Source organism: Plecotus auritus (genome assembly GCF_963455305.1).
Source record: "Plecotus auritus genome assembly, chromosome: 9".
NCBI lineage: Eukaryota > Metazoa > Chordata > Mammalia > Chiroptera > Vespertilionidae > Plecotus > Plecotus auritus.
In genome coordinates this window covers 85,493,451-85,515,158 of record NC_137783.1, presented here as the reverse complement: position 1 = coordinate 85,515,158, position 21,708 = coordinate 85,493,451, and the positions used below count along the sequence as shown (strand labels likewise).

The following is a 21,708-nucleotide window of genomic DNA, read 5'->3' as shown; positions in this document are numbered from 1 at the left end:
TATGTGGAATTCCTTCCAGAGAAAAATTTTTTTAGCATGCTCACCCTCAGGGAAAAAATACTTTAAAGTTGATTATTTAATAATAGAATATTGAGAATGTACCACTGGTAAGAGTCATCCAAACTCCAAACCAGGAATGGAGTGAAAAACCCTCACACAGTTGTATCTTGCTTACGCATTGGCGGCTGAAGAAGACTGGATAACTGGAGAAAGTAATGGCCCTATGTGTCTACTTTGCCACTTTCCTCAAACATTTCCTTCCTTATCTCTATCTCTAAAAGAGTATTTGGAGAGAACATATATTTATTTTTAAATATATTGCTGGAAAGAAGAGGGGAGTTTTTACATAACATACTAGAGGCCCCGTGCACAACATTCGTGCACTGGGGGGCGGGGAGAGTCCCTCAGCCCAGCCTGCGCCCTATAGCAGTCCGGGAGCCCTCGGGGGATGTCCGACTGATGGCTTAGGGAGCGGGCCTAAGCCGCAGTCAGACATCCTTTGCGCTGCTGCGGAGGTGGGAGAGGCTCCCGCCACTGCTGTTGTGCTCGCCAGCTGTCAGCCCTGCTGGTGGCTGAGCAGTGCTCCCCCTATGGGAGTGCACTGACTACCAGGGGGCAGCTCCTGCATTGAGCGTCTGCCCCCTGGTGGTCAGTATGCGTCATAGCAACCAGTTGTTCAACTGGTTGATTTGCATATTACCCTTTTATTATATAAGATTCCGGATATTCAAATCGTTAGAGGGGAAATGTAAGTAAGGTATAGAATACTATTAAAAATTTGGATGCAGTTTTTGAATAAAGTAGGCCCAACTGGATAGATGGACTCCAGTTTTGTGAGTCAAATGATTTATTGAGCACCTACTATTTGCAGGTGCCCTGCTGCCCTGCTAGCACTAGCATAATGCTGTGAACAAAGTATACACAGTCCTCGCTCATACACAACTTAGAATTGTTACAGGTAAACAATTACTTTTTTAAAAATCAGCAATTAAAGTTGTGCAAAATGTTGCAAAGGAGACATATTGATCCACTTCAGGACCTGACAGGTCTGATCACAACAATCATTATTAATTGGAAGAACTTGGGAATTCTAATCACTTCAGGATTTCCTGGTCTTGAAATTGGGATAAGTGTTTTTTTGAGTGAATTTACCAATTCTTTACAAAGATTTAGCAATGCGTCAGTGGGAACTCAAATAGGTTTAAGAGAATTAATCTGATGTTATATTTGCATATGTGGTTTTTCCTAAAATTGATCTGCTTGAAAACAAGATTATGGTTGCCAGGTCTCTTCTGTCTTCTCACCAACCTTTTCACAATGGTTCTCTCTTAAAAAAACACTGGCTCGCCTCTCACCCATCTTGGGGTTTACAATGGTGTATTGACTCTGGCTGTAAAATATTCGTTGTTTGTCCTAACCGGTTTGGCTCAGTGGATAGAGCATCGGCCTGCAGACTCAAGGGTCCCAGGTTCGATTCTGGTCAAGGGCATGTACCTTGGTTGCGGGCACATCCCCAGTAGGGGTGTGCAGGAGGCAGCTGATTGATGTTTCTCTCTCATCGATGTTTCTAACTCCCTCTCCCTCTCCCTTCCTCTCTGTAAAAAATCAATAAAATATATATAAAATATTCGTTGTTAGTGTTGAGAAAATGAATGTCTCTAATACCTGAGTATAGAGTTGCCAGATAAAATATAGGCACACCCAGTTAAATTTGAATTTCAGATAATCAATATATTCAATGAATAATGTATTACATGATTTATTCTTTATATCAATTTTAAATTTAACTAGGTGACCTATATTTTAATTTACTAACCCTGGCAATCCAATCTCAAGAGCAAAAATCTATTTTCTAAGTCACTGATTTAAACAAAATTGAGCTGTCTCCTGATAATGAATTAAATTTTTGGATTAAAGGTCAGTAAGTGACTTTTGGGCTATAAAACAAATGTTCAAAAAATTGTGAGAAGATTGATATGATAACATTTCTCCTGGACCGATCTACTTATATATGTGAAAAAGATTTTTCCACACTTATAATCTTTACAAGTGAGAAAAAGGAACAGAATCTGTGGTGAACCTTATCATATTCTAGTAATAGGTAATATTCATGAACACACACGTGAATGAATTGTTAAAATATAACCTGCAACCTCATTAAGATTGCATTTATAATATAATTTTATATCTTATCTTTAGTAATTATCAGCATTTATAATATATTTATATTGTTTTGACCAATTGTGTAATAAGTACCAAAAGTAATATACATGATAATGCAATCAAGGAGAAAATTTTCTTTAACACTTAGATCACAGGGAAAAATATTAAATTTAATTTAAACACATATTGTTTCAGAAATATGTGCCAGAGTGATCATAAAGATGTCCATTATGAATATATATTAATATTCTGTGGGAGAAGTAGAATGTTCAAGTACAAAAGGCAATAATATAAATTTTTCAATTATTTTTACAGTATTAGCTTTTATTTATGTATTTTTAATTCTTTATTGTTTAAAATTTTCAATTATTAAAGATGAACTGAGATGTTAATTATCGAAGGGATGGCAGTAGGTATCAAATGGCTATGGTATTTATAGTCCATCCAATACGTGTAAAATAGAGCTAGATCAATTTTATTCTAAAATATCTATGCCTACATTTTGTAGTACCTTAGCAATCATGACAACTCTTATGTTTTAATATCAACTTTAAAATGTCCCAGGGAAATAAGAGTTTTTCAAAATACGTTTGGTGGGTACATGATCAAAAGCGTATAAGGCCCGCACAATGTTTCCATCATCTCAAAGCTGAATTGAAATGGCTTATAGTTTTGAGCTCAGCGGGTTCAAAGGTGGGGTGAAATCTCTACACCATAGACCAACTTAATCTTTCTGATAAAATTCCAGCTGAAAGGAGCGAGGTTATCCCAGCTGCGGTGAATGCAATGGGCGTCCCTCTTAATGACTTCATGGGTTATATTGTGGGTTCTGCTTCTGCTTCCTGATTACCTTGGATCTCCTGGAAGACAGCAAAGTCCAGTGAGCGCTCCCAGTTCATGAGCTCTCCCGGGCACACTCTGTCCTAGAAAAAGTTGCGTCAACTTCCTGCTTAGTCAGGGAGGTTAAGGAAAACGTGGCAGTGCAATGAGACTCGGACGTCGTTTCCAGGAGAATATTGCTTTCACTTAGAGATCTCCCTGGTGAGACAAAAGGTGGCCTTTTTTTTATAGACAACTCTACCCCAGTTATAAAAACACCCAACCAACCAAAAAAAGTTTCAATGCAGGAAACTAATAAGGTGATCTCAGTCTTTAAAAGAGTAAAAATAAACTGAAAAGGAGAATCATGCGATCTTTTTGCATGCCATTGTATTTCCACTCATGCCTTACTTTCTCAATTAGAACAAAAAGTTAAACATTATCATAAAGGTTTCACAAAATTTCGTGTTGTTGTTGTTGTTTTAATAGACATGCGAGATGGACCTTTTCCAGTCAGGCTGACCAACGATCATCTTCTCTCCACGGGTTATCAATATTTCCTCTGATCCACGAACAACGAAGCAAAGGTTCTTTCAGTAAACGCCCCCCGAATACGCTAAGGTTAAGAAATAGTCGTGCTTTTAGGTCATGGAAATCCCCGAGGAAGGGGAAGTGTCTGTGGTTACCACCCTGGAGTTCCCCTAGTCCTGGAGAGGAAAGCACCCGCCGCTGGGGGGCGTGGAGAGCGCGGCTGTGCGGCGCGGAGGCGGGTGTGGAGGGGGTGAACATTAAAAGGCGGCGTGAGACTGCAGCCCGCACGGAGCCGCCGGCCCACAGGTGTCACCGAGAAGGCTCCAGGTTCCGCCGGCGCACCTCGGCCTGGGGCAGCAGGTGGGTGACAAGGGCTGCAGCGAGGCCGTGCATGCGCATATGCGTGAACCCTCTCCCCCACCCACCGCCCCCGCCCGGGTAGGGGACGCCGGGTTGCTCCGCTTAGAGGCGCGCGGGGCCGCGGAGGTGGCCGGGGGTCAGCGGGGTTGCGCGGTCATCAAACACCGCTGCAGGGCCCAGAGGTCCGCTCCAGGTCGGCGGATCAGGGACAAGCAAAAGAGTGGGTCCCGGGAGCCGGGCGTCTTTTCTCTTCGCTGTCAACCCACGAGAGGCGCTGGGCGCTGGGCGCTGGGCGCGGGCCGCAGGGTTCCTGTGCGCCAGGGGTGCCGGCGGCCCGCGCTGCCTTCACCCGCACTCACTTTCCGTCCGCCTCCTGCCGGGTGCTCAGTTTGTTTTACTTTTGGGGCGAGCCATTGAGCTGGGGAAGCTTTGCTATTTGGTTTACTTTGCTCGCCAAGAGGTATCACCACCAGGTCTTTGAGTATGCCAGGTAAGCCTCAGAACAGAGCCCGAAGCATCGAAGCATTGTAAGATCTCAGTAAAATATTTAACGAATAAATGGAGGAATGTTCCCAAGTGGTGGCAGGAAGCCGATTTTTGATAGTTTTTCTGGTGATCAGTATGGAAATTCTGTAGTGCTCTTAATTTTAGTAAAGGGCTGGAGGCATTTGCCTTATGCTAACAATAATATTAACTTAGTTTGCTGTTATTTATTGCTAACATTAGATGTTGCTAATACCTAGTATATGCTAGCACTTCCTCTGAAGACTTTACAGGTGTTCTCACAATCTTAAGAAGCAGTTACCATAATTAGCTCTATTGACAGGGAGGAAACTCAGGCTCAGGGAGATTTACTTGCCCAAGGTTACACACCCTGGTCAGGGAAGACTGAATGGTATTGGAAACCCAAGATGTTTGACTCCAAAGCCTGGTATTGAACCATCACTGTGCAGACTTTGTGGTCATTAATATAAAATTGATATCCTTAATACGATGCGAATGAGGGTGTTGTGGTTATGGGGGGCTCAGTCAAGTTTGCCAACATTCATTTCTTCAACAAAAAGTCTTAGTGTCTGCATTATATGGCAGGCTGGGTGGATATTGTGATTGGGAGAGCTGGTACAAAGTTGAAACATAGTTCTGATTTGAAGGAGCTCACAGTCTAGGGAGAGGCAGGGGAAAAAAGCAAATTTATCCTACAGTGTCGGAGATAAGGATATACTAAGTGCCCAAGAGGGGAGAGATACCCAGCAGCTCTGGGCTCAGAGAGATTGCTCACCGGAAATGACAAGAATAAAAAGAGAAGAGGTTGGGGACTTGAGCCAAACCGAGAAGGAAAGAGGAAATCCAATAGAGAGGTATTAGAATCCAGGGGAACAGAGTATTTTAAGAGGAAGTGGGCTCCAGTGTAAAACACAATTTCCATTGGTTTTGGCAAAGAAGCTGGTTTTGTAAATATTGAGATTAGTTTTAAGTGGTGCTGGCTAAAGCCAATTATAGTGGGAGACCTTAACTATAGACACTTGTTCAGTTCACTTGGCTGTGAAAAGAAGGTGAGATAACAGGATAGTTGCTAGAGTGGAAAGTGGGGGGGGGGGGGTTCAAAGAGGATTTTTTGGTTTGTTTTTATTTGAAAGTTGGGACAGACTTAAGCATGCTTGTTATATTGAAGGGAAAGAGCCAACAGAGAGTGAGAGTTGAACAAATGAGGGGGATGAGGTTAAGAGCAAGATTTCTGAGGCAGTGGCGGGGGAGGAGGGGGATGTAAAGGAGCAAGCGTTGTTATCTGAGGTAGCAAGTAGGTTGTGAGCGATAGAAGGCAAAGCTATCTACTGAAAGCAAGATGGAGAGCATTGGAGGAGAAATGTGAGAACATTGAAGGTTTAGAAGAGTTGCATTGGGCAGTGGGATAGGAGCTGACCAGGGGTAAGTAGAATTGTTAGGAATGGTGATGCCTGAAGTCATGCTGGTCCCAGTCTGCAAGGCTGCAGATCTTCCCCAGCAACATTTGGAAGTCTAGGTGTTGGAAATGGTTAAGACAGTTTGAACTGATCCAGGGTTGGCATCTTGGCAGATTTTTGTGTATATATTGTAATTTTCCATAAACATATGCCTTCTTTCCACACCAAAGCTTCTTTAGGTAAGGTCTGGGTAAGGCAGGGGTAGGGAGCTTTTTCTGCCAAGGGCCATTTGGATAACATCATTCACAGGCCATACAAAATTATCAGTTTAAAAATTAGCCCAGTATATTTGGTCAAACATTTAATTAACTCACCCCTAATGCCTTGGCAGGGCCAGGCCCAACGATTTCAAGGGCCTTAGACAGCCCATGGGCCAGATGTTCCCCACCCCTCGTGTAAGGGATTTGCAATCTCAAACACATAGGGGCCAGGCAAGTGATATAAATGAACAAAACTGTGGGTGTCTCTTTTAAACAAAAACACATATGTAAACATGAAGGGATGTTCTTCCTTTCCACAAAGAAATATGGTATTCTCATTTTTCTCTAAACATGTGTTCCTCTTTGTCTCCCTTTCATTTTGTTACTTTTGATAGATACAGGCATTAGGACAGTTGCACTTTCCTCATAATTCTACGATAAGAAATCAGGGGAGCCAGCTCAGTGACAAATAGCATCTGACAGTCAGTCTCCATACCGAGGAGTGAAAGTATGGTGCCAAACTGGAGAGCACGTGCCCTCTCTACAAGGTGCAGACCTGCTCAGAGCTGGCTGGTTGTTGCCATGCAGGAATGTAGACCCCATGTGGCCAGATCTTCTAATTTTTCTAACATTCTAAACTAGGGAATGTTATGGGAAGTCTTTTACTTTTAAAAAATGTTGGTAATTAACAAAAACATTTAAAAATACTGTGGCCCCACCCTGGCCAGTGTGGCTCAGTTGGTTAAGCATTGTCCTGTAAAGGTTGCTGGTCCGATTCCTGGTCAGGGCACATGCCCAGGTTGCTGGTTTGATCCTCAGTTGAGGTGTGGGTGGGAGGCAACTGATCGATGTTTCACTGTCACATTGATGTTTCTCTCTCTCTCTTATCATTAAAAAGATATAAAAATTTAACAAATAAAAATACTGTGGTCCAAAAATGTACTTATTTAGAAAACTGGTGACATTCAAACAAGGCATACAGATTAATTAACAGCTTTGTATTAATGCTAATTTCCTGGTTCCTATAATTGTACTATGGTTATGTAAGATCTTAACTTTGGGGAAGTTGAGTACATGGTATGTGGGAACTGTTATTTTTGTAAGGTTTCTCTAAGTATAAGTTAATTTTAAAATAAAAAAGTTAAAAAATTAGTAAAATATTATAGTTAATTCTGTGTAAGCCAAACATAATACCTCTCCTGGCTTCTCATTTGAGCTCTCTGGTTTTTGTCTGGGATTTCTTGGCTTCTGCCATGTGTAGTACAGCACCTTGTACACAGTGGACAATCAGTAAATACTGATGCTCTATTTTGGAGAAAATATTTTTTTAAAATATCATTGTATTCTATGAATTATTTGACTTTTAAAACTGTCTCTCCCTCTCTCTTTTTAAACAGGTTTTACAAAGGAAGCAAACTGTTTTACGTCTTTTAGAGTTTTTCCATTTTTTTTTTTCCTGTAAATCAAAACAGCTCAACATGGAGGCCTAAAATCCTTAAAGGGACTTAGTCTAATCTCCGGGAGGTAGTTTTGTGCATGAATAAACAAATTAAGTAGTTAATTAGAGTTTGTGGCATCCAAAGAATGTTATCATTTAAAAAATATGATCTAGTTATGTGAAGTATAACAAGAAAGTAATATTGAGTTTTTTTAATTTGACTGTGGAGAAGTGATTTTACTTGGGACACATTGTTGAAATACTCTTCAAAACTGGCTGAGCAATCTGGCTGCTGTGTAGACTAGAAAAAAAAGTACCTATGTTTGTTAAAGATTTAGAAATGAATGACAGTTATCTAGAACAAAGAGTTAATATTCAACCCTCTGTTAAATTAGAAATATATGCAAACAAGACCTTTGACATGTTTAAAGATTTCTACAATCACAAAGAAATGTCAAGAACAAAACTTTTTGTTAAGTACAAGAAATTTAGACAAAGTAGGAAAGATGAACTTGATGATTGGTGAATAAATTATCTAACCATTGATAATAAGACTATTGGTATTTTAGTTTGTTCAAATGGGCTATTATCTCTGAGATTGATAAGAATAAGAATGATGGCTAGATGGTTACATTTTGATAAAGGAACAACCTTATTCAGAAGTAAAATTTACACAGAGACAAAAATAAACCCCAAGAAGGTGATATAACAATGTGTAAAATTTTTGACGAGTGAAAAACTGAAATTAGATACAATAACTCACCTTTGAGATATGGGTGTTTTGTTTTGTTTTTTGCCACCTGGAAATAAAGCATTAAAGTCTGCAGTGGAAAATCTCAGTATAAAAACAAAAGAAAGATCCCAACAGGAAACAGTGCTTACAAATTACTGCTAGAAAAACCATGATGACTTGTTTATTGGTCATTGCTGATATTATTGATGCAGAACCTATTCACTAGTAGCTAGTCATAATTGAGATATGCTGAGTTTTTAGGTCTCTGCTGTTCAAAAGGAGTGGATTGTGACAAAGTAAATTTATTATTATTTTGTCTTGATAATTTCCAGTTCAAGGTGTGCTATCTGGGGAATACTTTCTGACCATGCCATATTTGTACCATTTGGCTATCCATCTTAGCCTACAGACTTGGCACTTTTGATTGTCTTAATACTAAATCCACTATCAGAGTGGAAGATTTGATGTTAGCTCTCAACAGCATGAAGCTGAATTTCAGAGACCCACTGAGCAAATAAAATAGAATGTCTAATTTGCTAAGTAAGATCTAATGGTATCTCTATTGCAAAGCAACCAGGTTCCTGACTATTTATGAGAAATAATTATTCTTTAATAAATTTTAAAATCAGGGCTTAAGATGTCTTATCAGTTAATTCTGTTACTACTTAAGCTCTATCTGGAAGAAAAGTTTGGATTGCTTTGTTCTCCTTATTAAAATGATTGTAGGAAGAAAAATTACTTAATCTGAGCAAGATTTGGGATATACTATATTTCACTGAATCTAAGATGTCATCCTAATATAATAAAGGGCTAATATGCAAATTGACCGAATGGCAGAACAACTGGTCACTATGATGCGCACGGACCACCAAGGGGCAGATGCTCCATGCAGGAGCTGCCCCCTGGTGGTCAGTGCACTCCCACAGGGGGAGCTCTGCTCAGCCAGAAGCTGGGCTCACAGCTGGCAAGTACAGGGGCGGTGGCGGTAGCCTCTCCTGCCTCTACAGCAGCGCTAAGGATGTCCGACTGCCGGCTTAGACATCCCCTGAGCGCTCCCAGATTGGGAGAGGGTGCAGACCAGCCGAGGGACCCCCCCAAGTGCACGAATTTTGTGCACCAGGCCTCTCTCTAGTCAATTATAAGGTATACCATAATTTTATGTACCTCTAAGAAATAAAAATGCTGCTAATTAAAATACAATATGGCATTAATTTTAAGATACCTCTTGATAACAGATATTAAAACATGCATCTTAGAATCAGTGAACTATGGTACTGCATTCTTTTTCTCTTATGCCTTCTACCGCCCCCCTCCCCACTACCAAATTTCACAATCTAAATAAAACAAACATAGTTAGAGTATTTATTTTCTGTAGAGTACTTATCAAGCATAACTTTCCACCATGGGAGCAAGCTAGCTGTGTGAGTCAGACATTTTATCGTTAGGCTGGCTGAACGTCATTGAAACGTTCTTCTAGTGCATTGACCTGACTGTTGACACTAAATGGCATCTTGCTGACCTAAAGCTGTCTACACTTACGAAGGGTTTGCATTTTCATCACAAGGTACTATAGAGCGTCATGCTTACATTGTATGATCATACAAAGGTGCTGTTATGCATAATTGTTCCTTAAGATGTATCAATGCAGGATTTTAATCTCACTGTGCTGAAACCCTGAAGACATAGGAGAAAAAAGGACAAAATATTTCCATTCTAGGTGTTCAACCTAGAACTAAAACTAGAAAAATCAAAGCCATGCACAAAACTACCTCCCTAGAGAAAGACTAGTCCCTTTTCCTCCTCATCCATTCCTTTATGAACATAGTAGAAAATAGCGAATTCTTATCAAAGTTGATGAAAAGCACCAACATGTCTGAAATGAAATACGACTTTTCATGCGAACTATACCGAATGTCTACATACTCGACTTTCCCCGCTGGTGTTCCTGTCTCAGAAAGGAGTCTTGCTCGGGCTGGTTTTTATTACACTGGTGTGAATGACAAGGTCAAATGCTTCTGCTGTGGCCTGATGCTGGATAACTGGAAACAAGGAGACAAACCTATTGAAAAGCATAAAAAATTGTATCCTAGCTGTGGCTTTGTTCAGAAACTAAATTCAGGTAACATTTTGGGAGCCACCTCTCCGCTTAATTTGCCTTCCTCAGGAACAAATTCCACACATTCAGTATTTCCAAGTTCGGAAAACAGTGGTTATTTCAGTGGCTCTTATTCAAGCTTTCCCTCAAGCCCTATAAACTCCACACCAAATCAAGATATGTCTGCCTTGAGAAGTCCCAACCACTGTATAATGAATACGGAAAACGCCAGGTTACTTACTTTCCAGACGTGGCCATTGACCTTCCTGTCGCCGACAGATCTGGCAAAAGCAGGTTTTTACTACATAGGACCTGGAGACAGGGTGGCTTGCTTTGCCTGTGGTGGAAAATTGAGCAATTGGGAACCAAAGGATGATGCTATGTCGGAACACCTGAGACATTTCCCCCAATGCCCGTTTTTAGAAAGTCGGCCTCAAGACACTTCAAGATACAGTGTTTCTAATCTGAGCATGCAGACGCAGGCCGCCCGTTTCAGGACATTCTGTAACTGGCCCTCTAGTGTTGGAGTTCATCCTAAGCAGCTTGCAAGTGCAGGTTTTTATTATATGGGTAAGAAACTCAACCTAAAAAATTAAAAATGTTTTATACATTTTAGTGGGCAAATTATAAGTTTTGGTCCAACATCAATTTTAGGTCATAATGATGATGTCAAATGCTTTTGCTGTGATGGTGGACTGAGGTGTTGGGAATCTGGAGATGACCCATGGGTACAACATGCCAAATGGTTTCCAAGGTAATTGTTTTGAAATTCTCTGCAAATGTGTGTGATTATAATGAGATGGGTTATATGTGTTTACCTTGTAGTCAGCTGTTAATTGATTCTTTGTTTCAAACATACATTTGTGAGTAAATTTAGGATGCATTGCTTAGAAAAATAATTACTTAAAATATTTTGATGGAAATTTAAGACAAAGAAGAAATAAGTTTAGAATTTTTTTGTATAATTAATATATATTTTTAAATAATATATGCTCATTATAAAACCAAAATCACATGTTGTAAACAAGTACAGAGACAAAAAATTTAAAATGCCCAGAACTCACAACCTAAAGATGGCTACAGTTACCATTTTAGTGAACATCCTCCAAAATCTTCTTATGCATATGTACATATAGGGTGTCCCCCAAAAATGCCTTTAAATAGTTTTAAAGGCAGTATATATTAAAACACATTTCATTTTCAAAATTGAGCTATCAACTGTTGAAGTGTTTTGGGACACTGTATATAGATAAATGTATATAATTTCTCTACATGAACGATATATTATATATATTGTTTTGAGGCTCTTTCTCAATCAATTTTATATCTTGCACATATTTCCATTCATTCAACATTCAATAATATTAATCAGCCATCTATTGCCAGGCATTGTTCCGGGCACTTAAAATACTTAGTGGGACAAAACCAAGACTTACGGTTTCATACTGATTTTACAGCAGGAGAGGGCAGACAATATAACCTTAATAAAGAAGCTATGTAGCATGTTGGAAGGTAATAAGTACTATGGATAAAAAGAAAACAGAGCAGGGTAAGGGAGATCAGAAGTGCCAGGCAGGTTGCAATATTAAATGGGGTGATCAGGGTACATATAGATCCATCGCATTTAGCTTTTTTATCACTACCTAGCTTTTTATTGTCATGTCTTATACTTTTGATTATTCCATACTTGTTTACACTCCTTTTTATTAAAATCAGGTGGCCTATAATTATATTTTTCATGGTCAAAACTTTTAGTATTTTTAATGTTGATTACTAAACTTGGCATCTTAACTTCATTACATATGTTTTAAATAAAAAACTGTATCTTCATTTGCAGCAACATAGTGCTCCACAAATATTTCAGATTTCAAAAATTATGAAGGGATAAAGAATACTTTACATAGATGTCTTAAAAGTGATGCTTTTTGTGAATATGTAAAAAGAATGTTAAATTTGCTTTGGTAGTGTCATGAATTAATTTTTTACTTAAATTTGACAATGGATGTGTATTATCTAGGACAGTGGTCGGCAAACCGTGGCTCGCGAGCCACATGCGGCTCTTTGGCCCCTTGAGTGTGGCTCTTCCACAAAATACCACAGCCTGGGTGAGTCTATTTTGAAGAAGTGGTGTTAGAAGAAGTTTAAGTTTAAAAAATTAGGCTCTCAAAAGAAATTTCAATCGTACTGTTGATATTTGGCTCTGTTGACTAATGAGTTTGCCGACCACTGATCTAGAAAATGTCAAACTTGTGAATATCTGACTTAATAGAAAATAATGTTTAGCTTCCCCATTCTTTCTTCTTGTCCCCCTTTGTATATATTTTCATCTTTTAAGCATATAAAGCTAATATATGAACAGTATTACCAGGTACAGCCTTCTTGCTTACATCCTCTTGCCTTTGACTTCAGTATCTCTTAACAACACTTCCCATATGCTAGATGAATAGTCAAATGGTTATATGCCTATTTGTGTTAATTTAAAATGTTTAGCAGCCTACAAATGGCCAGATTCAAATAACTCTTCAAACTTCATTTTGTTTACATTTTAGGTGTGAGTACTTGATACGAGTTAAAGGACAAGAGTTCATCAGTCGAGTTCAAGCCAGTTACCCTCATCTACTTGAACAGGTAGGGACTTTTTTTAATCGTTGATTAACAACAGATAAATTATTTTGTAATAGAGAGGAGTATTTTACTACAAAGGCAAGACTTGCTTTAAAAATACGTTTCTGCCCTGGCTGGTGTGCTCAGTGGTTAGAGTGTCAGCCTGCCCACCTAAGGGTCTCCAGTTGGATTCCCAGGGAAGGGCATGTACCCAAGTTGCAAGTTCAATCCTTGGCCCCGTCAGTCGACATCGATGTTTCTCTCTCTCTCCTTCTCTCTTCCTCTTTCTTCTTCTTTCTTCCCCTCCCTCCATCCCATCCACTCTCTAAAAATAAATGGAAAAAATGTCCTTGGATAAGAAATACACCCCCACAAAAGTTTTCTTTTTTACAACACCCAGCATGGTCATAGAGTACTATTTTTAGGATAAAGACAGATTCAGGATTAGAAACCTCCTGAAAAATAATATTTAAGTTATATTTCTCTCTAAGCATTTTTCTAAGGAAGTTGCAATAAAATTATTTGAGGAAAAAAATTGGGTGGAGGGGATAGTAGAATTATAATGGTTTACTATATTAATTTTTCTTGAAAAGACTTGAGAAAGAGAATTGTATTGTTCTTTCTAATCTTCCTGGAAAAGCAAATAAGAATTTATATAGTTTGAGGACCAAACACTTTCTAAGCATAGCAAATGGAACTGATATAGAGTCCAACTTATCCCAAAGGGTGATCCAGGAAATGTAAGATATTTGGGATGAAAGGCAAACAATGATTTTCATAGATCGCTGAAAAGATCTAGCCCTTCTCCTGCCTTAATAAAAATAGAATTTATATGTTCATATATATACACACATACACAAAGAAATGCTATTAACTTATGGCTTAGGAAATAACTGCTAAAAATAGTGCTTTTGACATAAAAAATTATTTTGCCAATAAACAAGTCAGTAAGTTGAATAAAATAGGCCTCTTTATTTATTTTTGTTGCAATGGATAAGATTTATATTTTAATTTTATACCTTTTCCCCCTGTAGCTGTTATCTACTTCAGACAATCCAGAAGATGAAAATGCAGAGTCACCAAGTATGTACAATGATAATAATTGCCACATTTAAATAGAACCACTTGGTACTGTTAAGATAGAAATTTGATAATAGTTATAATATACTAGAGGTCCGGTGCACGAAATTCATGCACAGGGGATGAGGGAGTCCCTCAGCCCAGCCTGCACCCTCTTGTAATCTGGGACCCCTCAGGGGATGTCTGACTGCTAGTAGGAATCGGGCCTAAACCAGCAGTCGGACATCCCTCTTGCAATCTGGGACCGCTGGCTCCTGACCACTCATGTGCCTGCCTGCCTGCCTGACCGCCCCTAACCAGTCACCTGCCTGCCTGATCACCCCTAACCACTCTGCCTGCCTGCCTGATGCCCCTAACTGCTTGCCTGCCTGCCTGATCACCCCTAACCACCTCTGCCTCGGCCCCCGCACCCGGGACCCGGGCTTCCCTCCTTCTGACCAGCCGCAGGCACCTGGGACACGGCTTCCCTCCCTCTGCCCCACCGCAGGCACCCGGGACCCAGGCGGCACCACACAGGCCCCGGCTTTGTCAGGAAGGATGTCTGGGAGACGTCTGGTCTATCTGGTCTAATTAGCATATTACCCTTTTATTAGTATAGATATTTGTGGTATGATTTATAATTTACAGTACATTTTCAAATACATTAAGTTGGTATTTCTCGAACTTTAGGGCATATCATAATTGCCTAAGGAACTTTAAAAAATATTACAGATTTCTAGTCTCCATTTCAAACCTACTGAATTAAATCATAGTTATCTAAGGGCAGGGCTTGAGTATCTGTTGTTTTAACAAACTACATAGATCCAGCCTAACCCTTGTTCTCAGACCAGTGTGGGAACAGATGCACTGTAACATTAGCTTGCTCACATATTCTTTCCATGAAATGGAAAGGGTAGAAAATATTATTTTCAAATAGAAACTCCGAGGCTCAGAGAGGTTAAGTGATCTGTCCATCACCTTAAACCTAAAAGGTGATAGAGTCTATATTGGAACAAGCGCTTCTATTCTATTATCTAGTGTTCAATTAAAGTCAATGAATATTTATTGTGTATCTGCTCTTCTGAGGATAGGCCAGAGAACAGGATAAACATAACTCCTGTCTCATGAGCTAATTAATAGGCAAAGGGATACAGACAAATACATAGATAGGAGAGAGGGATGTGGTGGGAAAGGTAAGTGTGCTCTGAGAGTGCATGAGGAAAGATAAAAAAGGCTTCAGATTAGAGGAAGTATTGGTCTTATCATAGAATCACAGGGACCAATAGGAGTTAACCAAGTGACAAAGGGAAGAAAGAATATTCCAGGCAGAAAGAACAGCACATGAAAGACTTCAGTGACAAAAGAGAACAGGCACATTTGAAGAACGGAACAAAACTCTGTATCGTCAGAAGGAGGACTTGCAAACAAATAAATGAATGAATCAGGTCAGCAGTAAGAGTAGTCAGCACTGTAGGCAGAATTTGTGACTTCTGGACTAGAGTATAGAATACAAATGAGTAAATGGTGAGAAATCCATCAGTTTGCAACTCCTGGGCTAGAGTGTACTGTGCAAATGAACAAGTGGCGAGAGATGAGGATAAAGAAGTAAACAGGGTCCAGAGATGGTGTGAGATCTTACACGCCACAATCCTAAGGACAATAGAATTGTTGGTGGAATTTAAGGAGTGTGACATAATCAGATTTCTGTTTTTAAAATGTCACTCCGGCTGCAATGTTGAGAACGAACTAGATGGGAGCAATACTGAAAGAGGCCATTGCAGTAATAAAGGTGAGCGATGACAATGGCCTCTTTTGGAAATATGTGAAACATATTTGATTTAGAAAGCTCATTTGTTCATTCAACATGGGAAAAAAAGGACCTCTGTTCTGCTGGGGGTGATCCCCGACATTCCTTCTCATACTCATAGTTATGCCGGATAAATCATATTTTGTATCTGAATACAATATTCCATATTCTTATTCTAGTGACTGAACGTACTTATCATTATTTTAAATTTAATGAAGTTAATACAAAATAGTACCTTTATGTTTCTTGGGCTCTATGTTTTTGAAATTGTAATAACTTTTAATTTAAAAAATATACACATTATTCCAATATGTGTTAAATCCTTTATTCCATATAGTTATTCATTATGGACCTGGAGAAAACCATTCGGAAGATGCGGTCATGATGAATACACCTGTGGTTAAAGCTGCTTTGGACATGGGCTTCAGTAGAAGGCTGGTAAAACAGACAGTTCAGAGTAAAATTCTAACAACTGGAGAGAATTATAAAGTCGTCAGTGATCTTGTATTAGATTTACTTTATGCTGAAGATGAAATAAGGGAAGAGGAGAAAGAAAGAGCAACTGAGGAAGAAGAATCAGGTACACCTATTTGTTAGTACAGTCTCTATTTCCATAAGAATTTGATGTCACTGCACATAAGTTATTGAAAATATACTCATAGTCAATGCAATCAGATTTTTCTTACGATTAGTATTCTGAAGAATTTCTTCACATTAAAATATATTTGAATTGCTTAGTAAATCGAAATGTATATACTTAATGAGAGCATTTTTCCCCCTGCTTTTTCTTAATTTATATTTTTATTCTGGGTAGTTGATTATGCATGTAATTCTTGGCATGTTTTTAACCTCAGGCCAGTTGCTTGCTTTAAACTGAGATGGGATCAGTAACATTAATTTTAATATTGGCATAATAGTATGTCTTAGCCTGTGACTATAAATTAATGTACAAATTATGATGAAGTCTGCTACCTGCCTAGACAAGAGCTGAGTTTCCCTTCCTAGTGCCGTCTAGTATTTAGGGGAGTCCTAAGATAGGTACTGTTTCACATTCTCTCGAGGTAACTTACCCCTGTCCTTCCATACTAGCTTTGTCTGCTACTCTATTGCCTTTACTATATTGCCTTTCACCAAAACTCTTCCTCAGAGCATGTCCGGTCTCAACTGGTTGCTCTCATTGCTCCCATCACTGTGGCCTAGACAAAGAGATGATCTCTCCTTTGCCACTCTTCCCCAAGCATGGACCAGTTCTGAGAGTCCTTTCAACATAGCTAAAAACAGACTGCAACTTTTATAAGCTCTTACTGGAGATTTAGGGATAACAGAAGAGCACTATGGCACAAATGGCTCTTGGTTCCCTGAAGCCCATCCTCACAAATCTCTCTTCCTAGCTTTTGGTTTATCTCTGCATAGCTCTGGCCATTTATACTAATGAACAGGAAAGCATGTTTTCCCTAATCAAGGCTCAGGTCCCCAAATATCCAGTAAGCCCAGAAGGAGAAAAGAGGTTGCCCCTTATTCTTATTCCCAAGGCCATCTGGGATCTATTTCTTCCCAGGATGATTGACAGTGAGATTGTTTACTCCATTCCTGAGTAAACCTACTCTTGCCCACTAAGGTGGCTTTGCCTTCTGACCAACCCAGGCAAACATATCAGCCTTCAGTAATACAGCATTATTTATTTACCAAAGTGTAAGTTATAGCCTTACATACCACCAATTCAGCGGCAAAATAGTCCAAGTTCATCTCTGCCCACCCTACTCAAGTTCTCTTTTTCACTGTGAAGTGAAGATCAGGCTGCAAGTCCTTCCTGTAGTCTCTTCAGTTTTGGCCATTGGTCATCAGTGAACAACTGCTCAAAGAAGAGAACATCCATCTCCACAATTGTTTATAGACTCCATGAAGTCTAAAGCCATCCAGCTATAAAATAGTTATGTTTCCTCTGAAGAAAATCAACAAAGTCTCTAGATACAACCCCAAGTCAACAATCTATATATCTAACAGGCTCATATGCAAAGTGTCCCTGCGGGAGTTCAACTGGGAGTTCTATCATTTGCTATGACACGCATTGACCACCAGGGGGCAGTGTGAAATGAAGGAAGGCCCAGCCAGCAGCTGGCAGCTGGGGGAAGGGAGGCTCCGGCCAGCAGCCGGAAGGCCCTGAACAGCCCTAATCACCGGCCAGGCCTAGGGACCCTACCTGTGCATGAATTTTGTGCACCAGGCCTCTAGTATACAATAATATGCATTGTCAAAAAGATCCCTTCACCCTAACCGGTTTGGCTCAGTGGATAGAGCGTCGGCCTGCGGACTAAAGGGTCCCAGATTTGATTCTGGTCAAGGGCATGTACCTTGGTTGCGGGCACATCCCCACTAGGGAGTGTGCAGGAGGCAGCTGATTGATGTTTCTCTCTCATCAATGTTTCTAACTCTCTATCCCTCTCCCTTCCTCTCTGTAAAAAATCAGTAAAATATATTAAAAAAAAAAAAAGATCCCTTCTCAGGTTCAACATTATATCCACACTACCCACATAGTGTCTGCATTCAAGGAATGTTTTTTGAATGAGTGAATGAAAATACTTTCATTTAGGTTACTGATTATTTTAAAGTTTTCCAAGAACAGTGGGTAATTTCTTGACAGGTATGTAAATAAAGAGGAAATTAAAGATATTTTTCCAGAATAAAAGAATAAAATGCCTCTAAGGTATTTTCACCTCTTAGAAGCCAGAATACAGTCTGTGACTTTGAAATAAGACTTTTTCATACAGCCACTAGCAATCCAATTTTAGACATCTTAAAGAATTTCAGAAAATTGATTACATTAGGTTAAAGAACATGTAATTAGAAAAATTAATCTTAGATTGAAAAACTAATATACTTCAACATCAAGGTGTAAATTATATCTTAATTTTCTAATATATCACTATTTCTCTAACATAGATAATTTAACAGAATAAATTAAGTTCTAATTCTTCTCCCCCTCTATTCTTTGTTCCCATTGCTCTTTAAATTACTAAGGCTTGGTTGTTCATTTGTTCAATCTATATTTTTGGAGCATTGATCTTGTGCCAGATACTGTTCTAGGTTCTGGTCCTTTTCTCATTTATTCTCAGAGCTTCAATTATCTTGAAAATGTCTATCTCTAACCTTGACTTTCTTACTAAACCCTGTATTTTATTATTTATTAAATGGTTCTATTTTTGTGTTCTATTACTTGACAAAGTCAGTGCTTCTAAAATCTAGAAATCTCTCCCAAATACGTCTTTAGACAACCTAACTTCTGTTATTAGTTACTTCACAGAAATAGCTTTATGGATCATGGTAAAACTATATGATAATTATTAAATTTAGAATAAAAGATAATAAAATTTCAGAGCTTCAAAATAGGAAACTTTTCACAAGTAGATAAAAAAATCTAGATCTCAGAGAATACAGTGATCCTAAATGACAGGAATGTGTCATTGACAAGTAGCATTTAGTTTTCAAAATGCTCTTAGTGTCTTTCCCCTTTCACTGCAAAATATTTAGGTAATGGTAATATCATGTCTAATTTAGGAAAATAATTAAAAATTTCATCTTAAAATGGTAAATGGTAATTTAAGAAAAATATTCTATCATTTAAATATCTTGACTATTTTTTTCCAGTTTCACTAAATAGAAATTTCCATTTTATTAGGTTCTAAATTGTATTTTATAGCAGTATTGCCAAATGGTTGAGAGCACAGATTATGATGCCAAACTGCCTTGGTTTGACTTTTGCTAGTTGTGTGTCCTCAAGTAATTTACTTGCCACATTGTGCCTCTGTTTTCTCATCTGTTAAGATACTAGTATCTACCTCAAAGGGCTGTTGTGAAGATGAAATGAGTAAATACACGCTCAGTGCTTACCACAATGCTAAGTGTTAGTCCGTATTATAAGTAACATTGTTATTAGGCACAGGGGATTGGGTACCCCCAAACCTAGCAATCAACTTTAATGCCCGATTATGAATTATGGTCATTTTTTTCCATTCAGTTGTATGTGTAGGTCTGGAAGGAAGTTTGTGAACAGAGATTGAACATGTTTGTGTTCTTTTTCATAAAGATGATCTATCATATATCCGGAAGAATAGAATGGCACTTTCTCAACATTTGACTTGTGTGGTTCCAATCCTGGATAGTCTACTAATTGCTGGAGTGATTCATGAACAAGAACATGATATTATTAGACTGAAAACGCAGACACCTCTGCAAGCAAGAGAACTGATTGATACTATTATAGTAAAAGGAAATTTTGCAGCCACCATATTTAGAAACTCTCTACAAGAAAATGACCCCACGTTATATAAGCATTTATTTGGTGAGTGCTAGAAAATTACTTTTGAGAACTTTCTAGATCAATTGAAAATATGCTTATTAATAATTGCGATTATTGAAAAAATCCAATTAAATATATAAACTAATAATTTTACAGAAGACTAAAGACTTTTGTTGCCTTGACATGATGACAATTATTTATAGCATTTGGCTGGAGTCTAAACTGTTACTTTAAAAATATATATTCTGTGACTAAATATTAACCTTATTTGCCCTAGTGATGCTTTTTTCTTTTTTCCCCTAGTGCAACAGGACATAAAGTATGTTCCCACAGAAAATGTTTCAGGTAAAATAGTATTAATGATTTAAACCAGTAGAAAACATTATTCTTATTTTCTTGGCTTTTCATTGGGAGAGAAGCACCAAATTGCCTTTTATTAAAAATTTATTTCTCTTCTTAGATTTACCAATAGAAGAACAACTGAGGAGACTACAAGAAGAAAGAACATGCAAAGTGTGTATGGACAAAGAAGTTTCCATAGTGTTTATTCCGTGCGGTCATCTAGTAGTTTGCAAAGATTGTGCCCCTTCTCTAAGAAAATGTCCTATTTGCAGAGGTACAATCAAGGGTACAGTTCGTACATTTCTTTCATGAAGATGATCCAAAATTTTAGCATTATGGGTTAAAATATATTGAAATGTTAACTTTTATATTGCTTTAGTTTCCTTATTTTTAAAAATTTATTTACAACTCAGAAAATTTTGTTTTACACAAGTATAAATATATTTATGTAAACATACAGCTAAACCATATAAACATATTTCAGATAGCAAGAGAATATGCTTTTGTTCTTGTGAACAAAAAATAGGGATAGCACTACAAGTACAATACTAAATCAAAATTTCAGCGCTATTGAAATTGTAAGTGAAGTAAAATTTAAGATTTGTTAATTAACTTTTCAGAATTTTAAATATTTTGAAGTTGTATTAAGAACCAAGAACATGGATCCTCTTTTTTGATAAGTGTCTTATACATAGAATATCTTGATATTTGTTGAGTGACTTTTTATGGACATGGTGTTTTTGTAAAGAATTATGTGAGAAATGTTTTAATAAAACAATCAGAATTACTCTTATTCTTATTATTTTTATTTCTATGATATCGGATAATTTAAGCATTCCTAGGCTCCTTCTTTACCAACTTAAAATCTCTTCAATATTGAACTACTAGAGGCCCAGTGCACGAAATTCATGATCTCAGGCCGGTGGGGCGGGGGGTGTTGTCCCTCAGACCAGCCTGCACCCTCTCGCAGTCCGGGAGCCCGCAGGGGATGTCTGACTGATGGATTAGGCCCACCTAAGCCATCAGTCAGACATCCTTAGCACTGCCACGTAGGCAGAAGAGGCTCCTGCCACTGCCACTGCACTCACTAGCCATGAGCCCAGCTTCTGGCTGAGTGGTGCTCCCCCTGTGGGAGCACACTGACCACTAGGGGGCAGCTCCTGCATGGAGCATCTGCCCACTGGTGGTCAGTGCATGTCATAGTGACCGGTCATTTAGCTGTTCGATCGGTTTGCATATTAGCCTTGTATTATATAGGATAGTTTAGGTCCCTTTCTTTAAGATGTTCCATCATTTACA

General features: G+C 38.6%; 1 protein-coding gene across 1 annotated transcript; it reads left to right on the top strand.

Moving 5' to 3' along the window:
* Positions 1 to 3,557: 3,557 nt before the first annotated feature.
* Positions 3,558 to 21,202, top strand: BIRC3 (baculoviral IAP repeat containing 3). The gene is made up of 9 exons (XM_080643192.1): positions 3,558 to 3,873; positions 7,432 to 10,870; positions 10,955 to 11,054; positions 12,850 to 12,928; positions 13,939 to 13,987; positions 16,108 to 16,350; positions 19,855 to 20,109; positions 20,371 to 20,412; positions 20,528 to 21,202. The coding sequence occupies exons 2-9, from the start codon at positions 10,021 to 10,023 to the stop codon at positions 20,719 to 20,721; spliced, it is 1,812 nt and encodes a 603-aa protein (XP_080499318.1). The 5' UTR covers positions 3,558 to 3,873; positions 7,432 to 10,020; the 3' UTR covers positions 20,722 to 21,202.
* Positions 21,203 to 21,708: the final 506 nt, after the last annotated feature.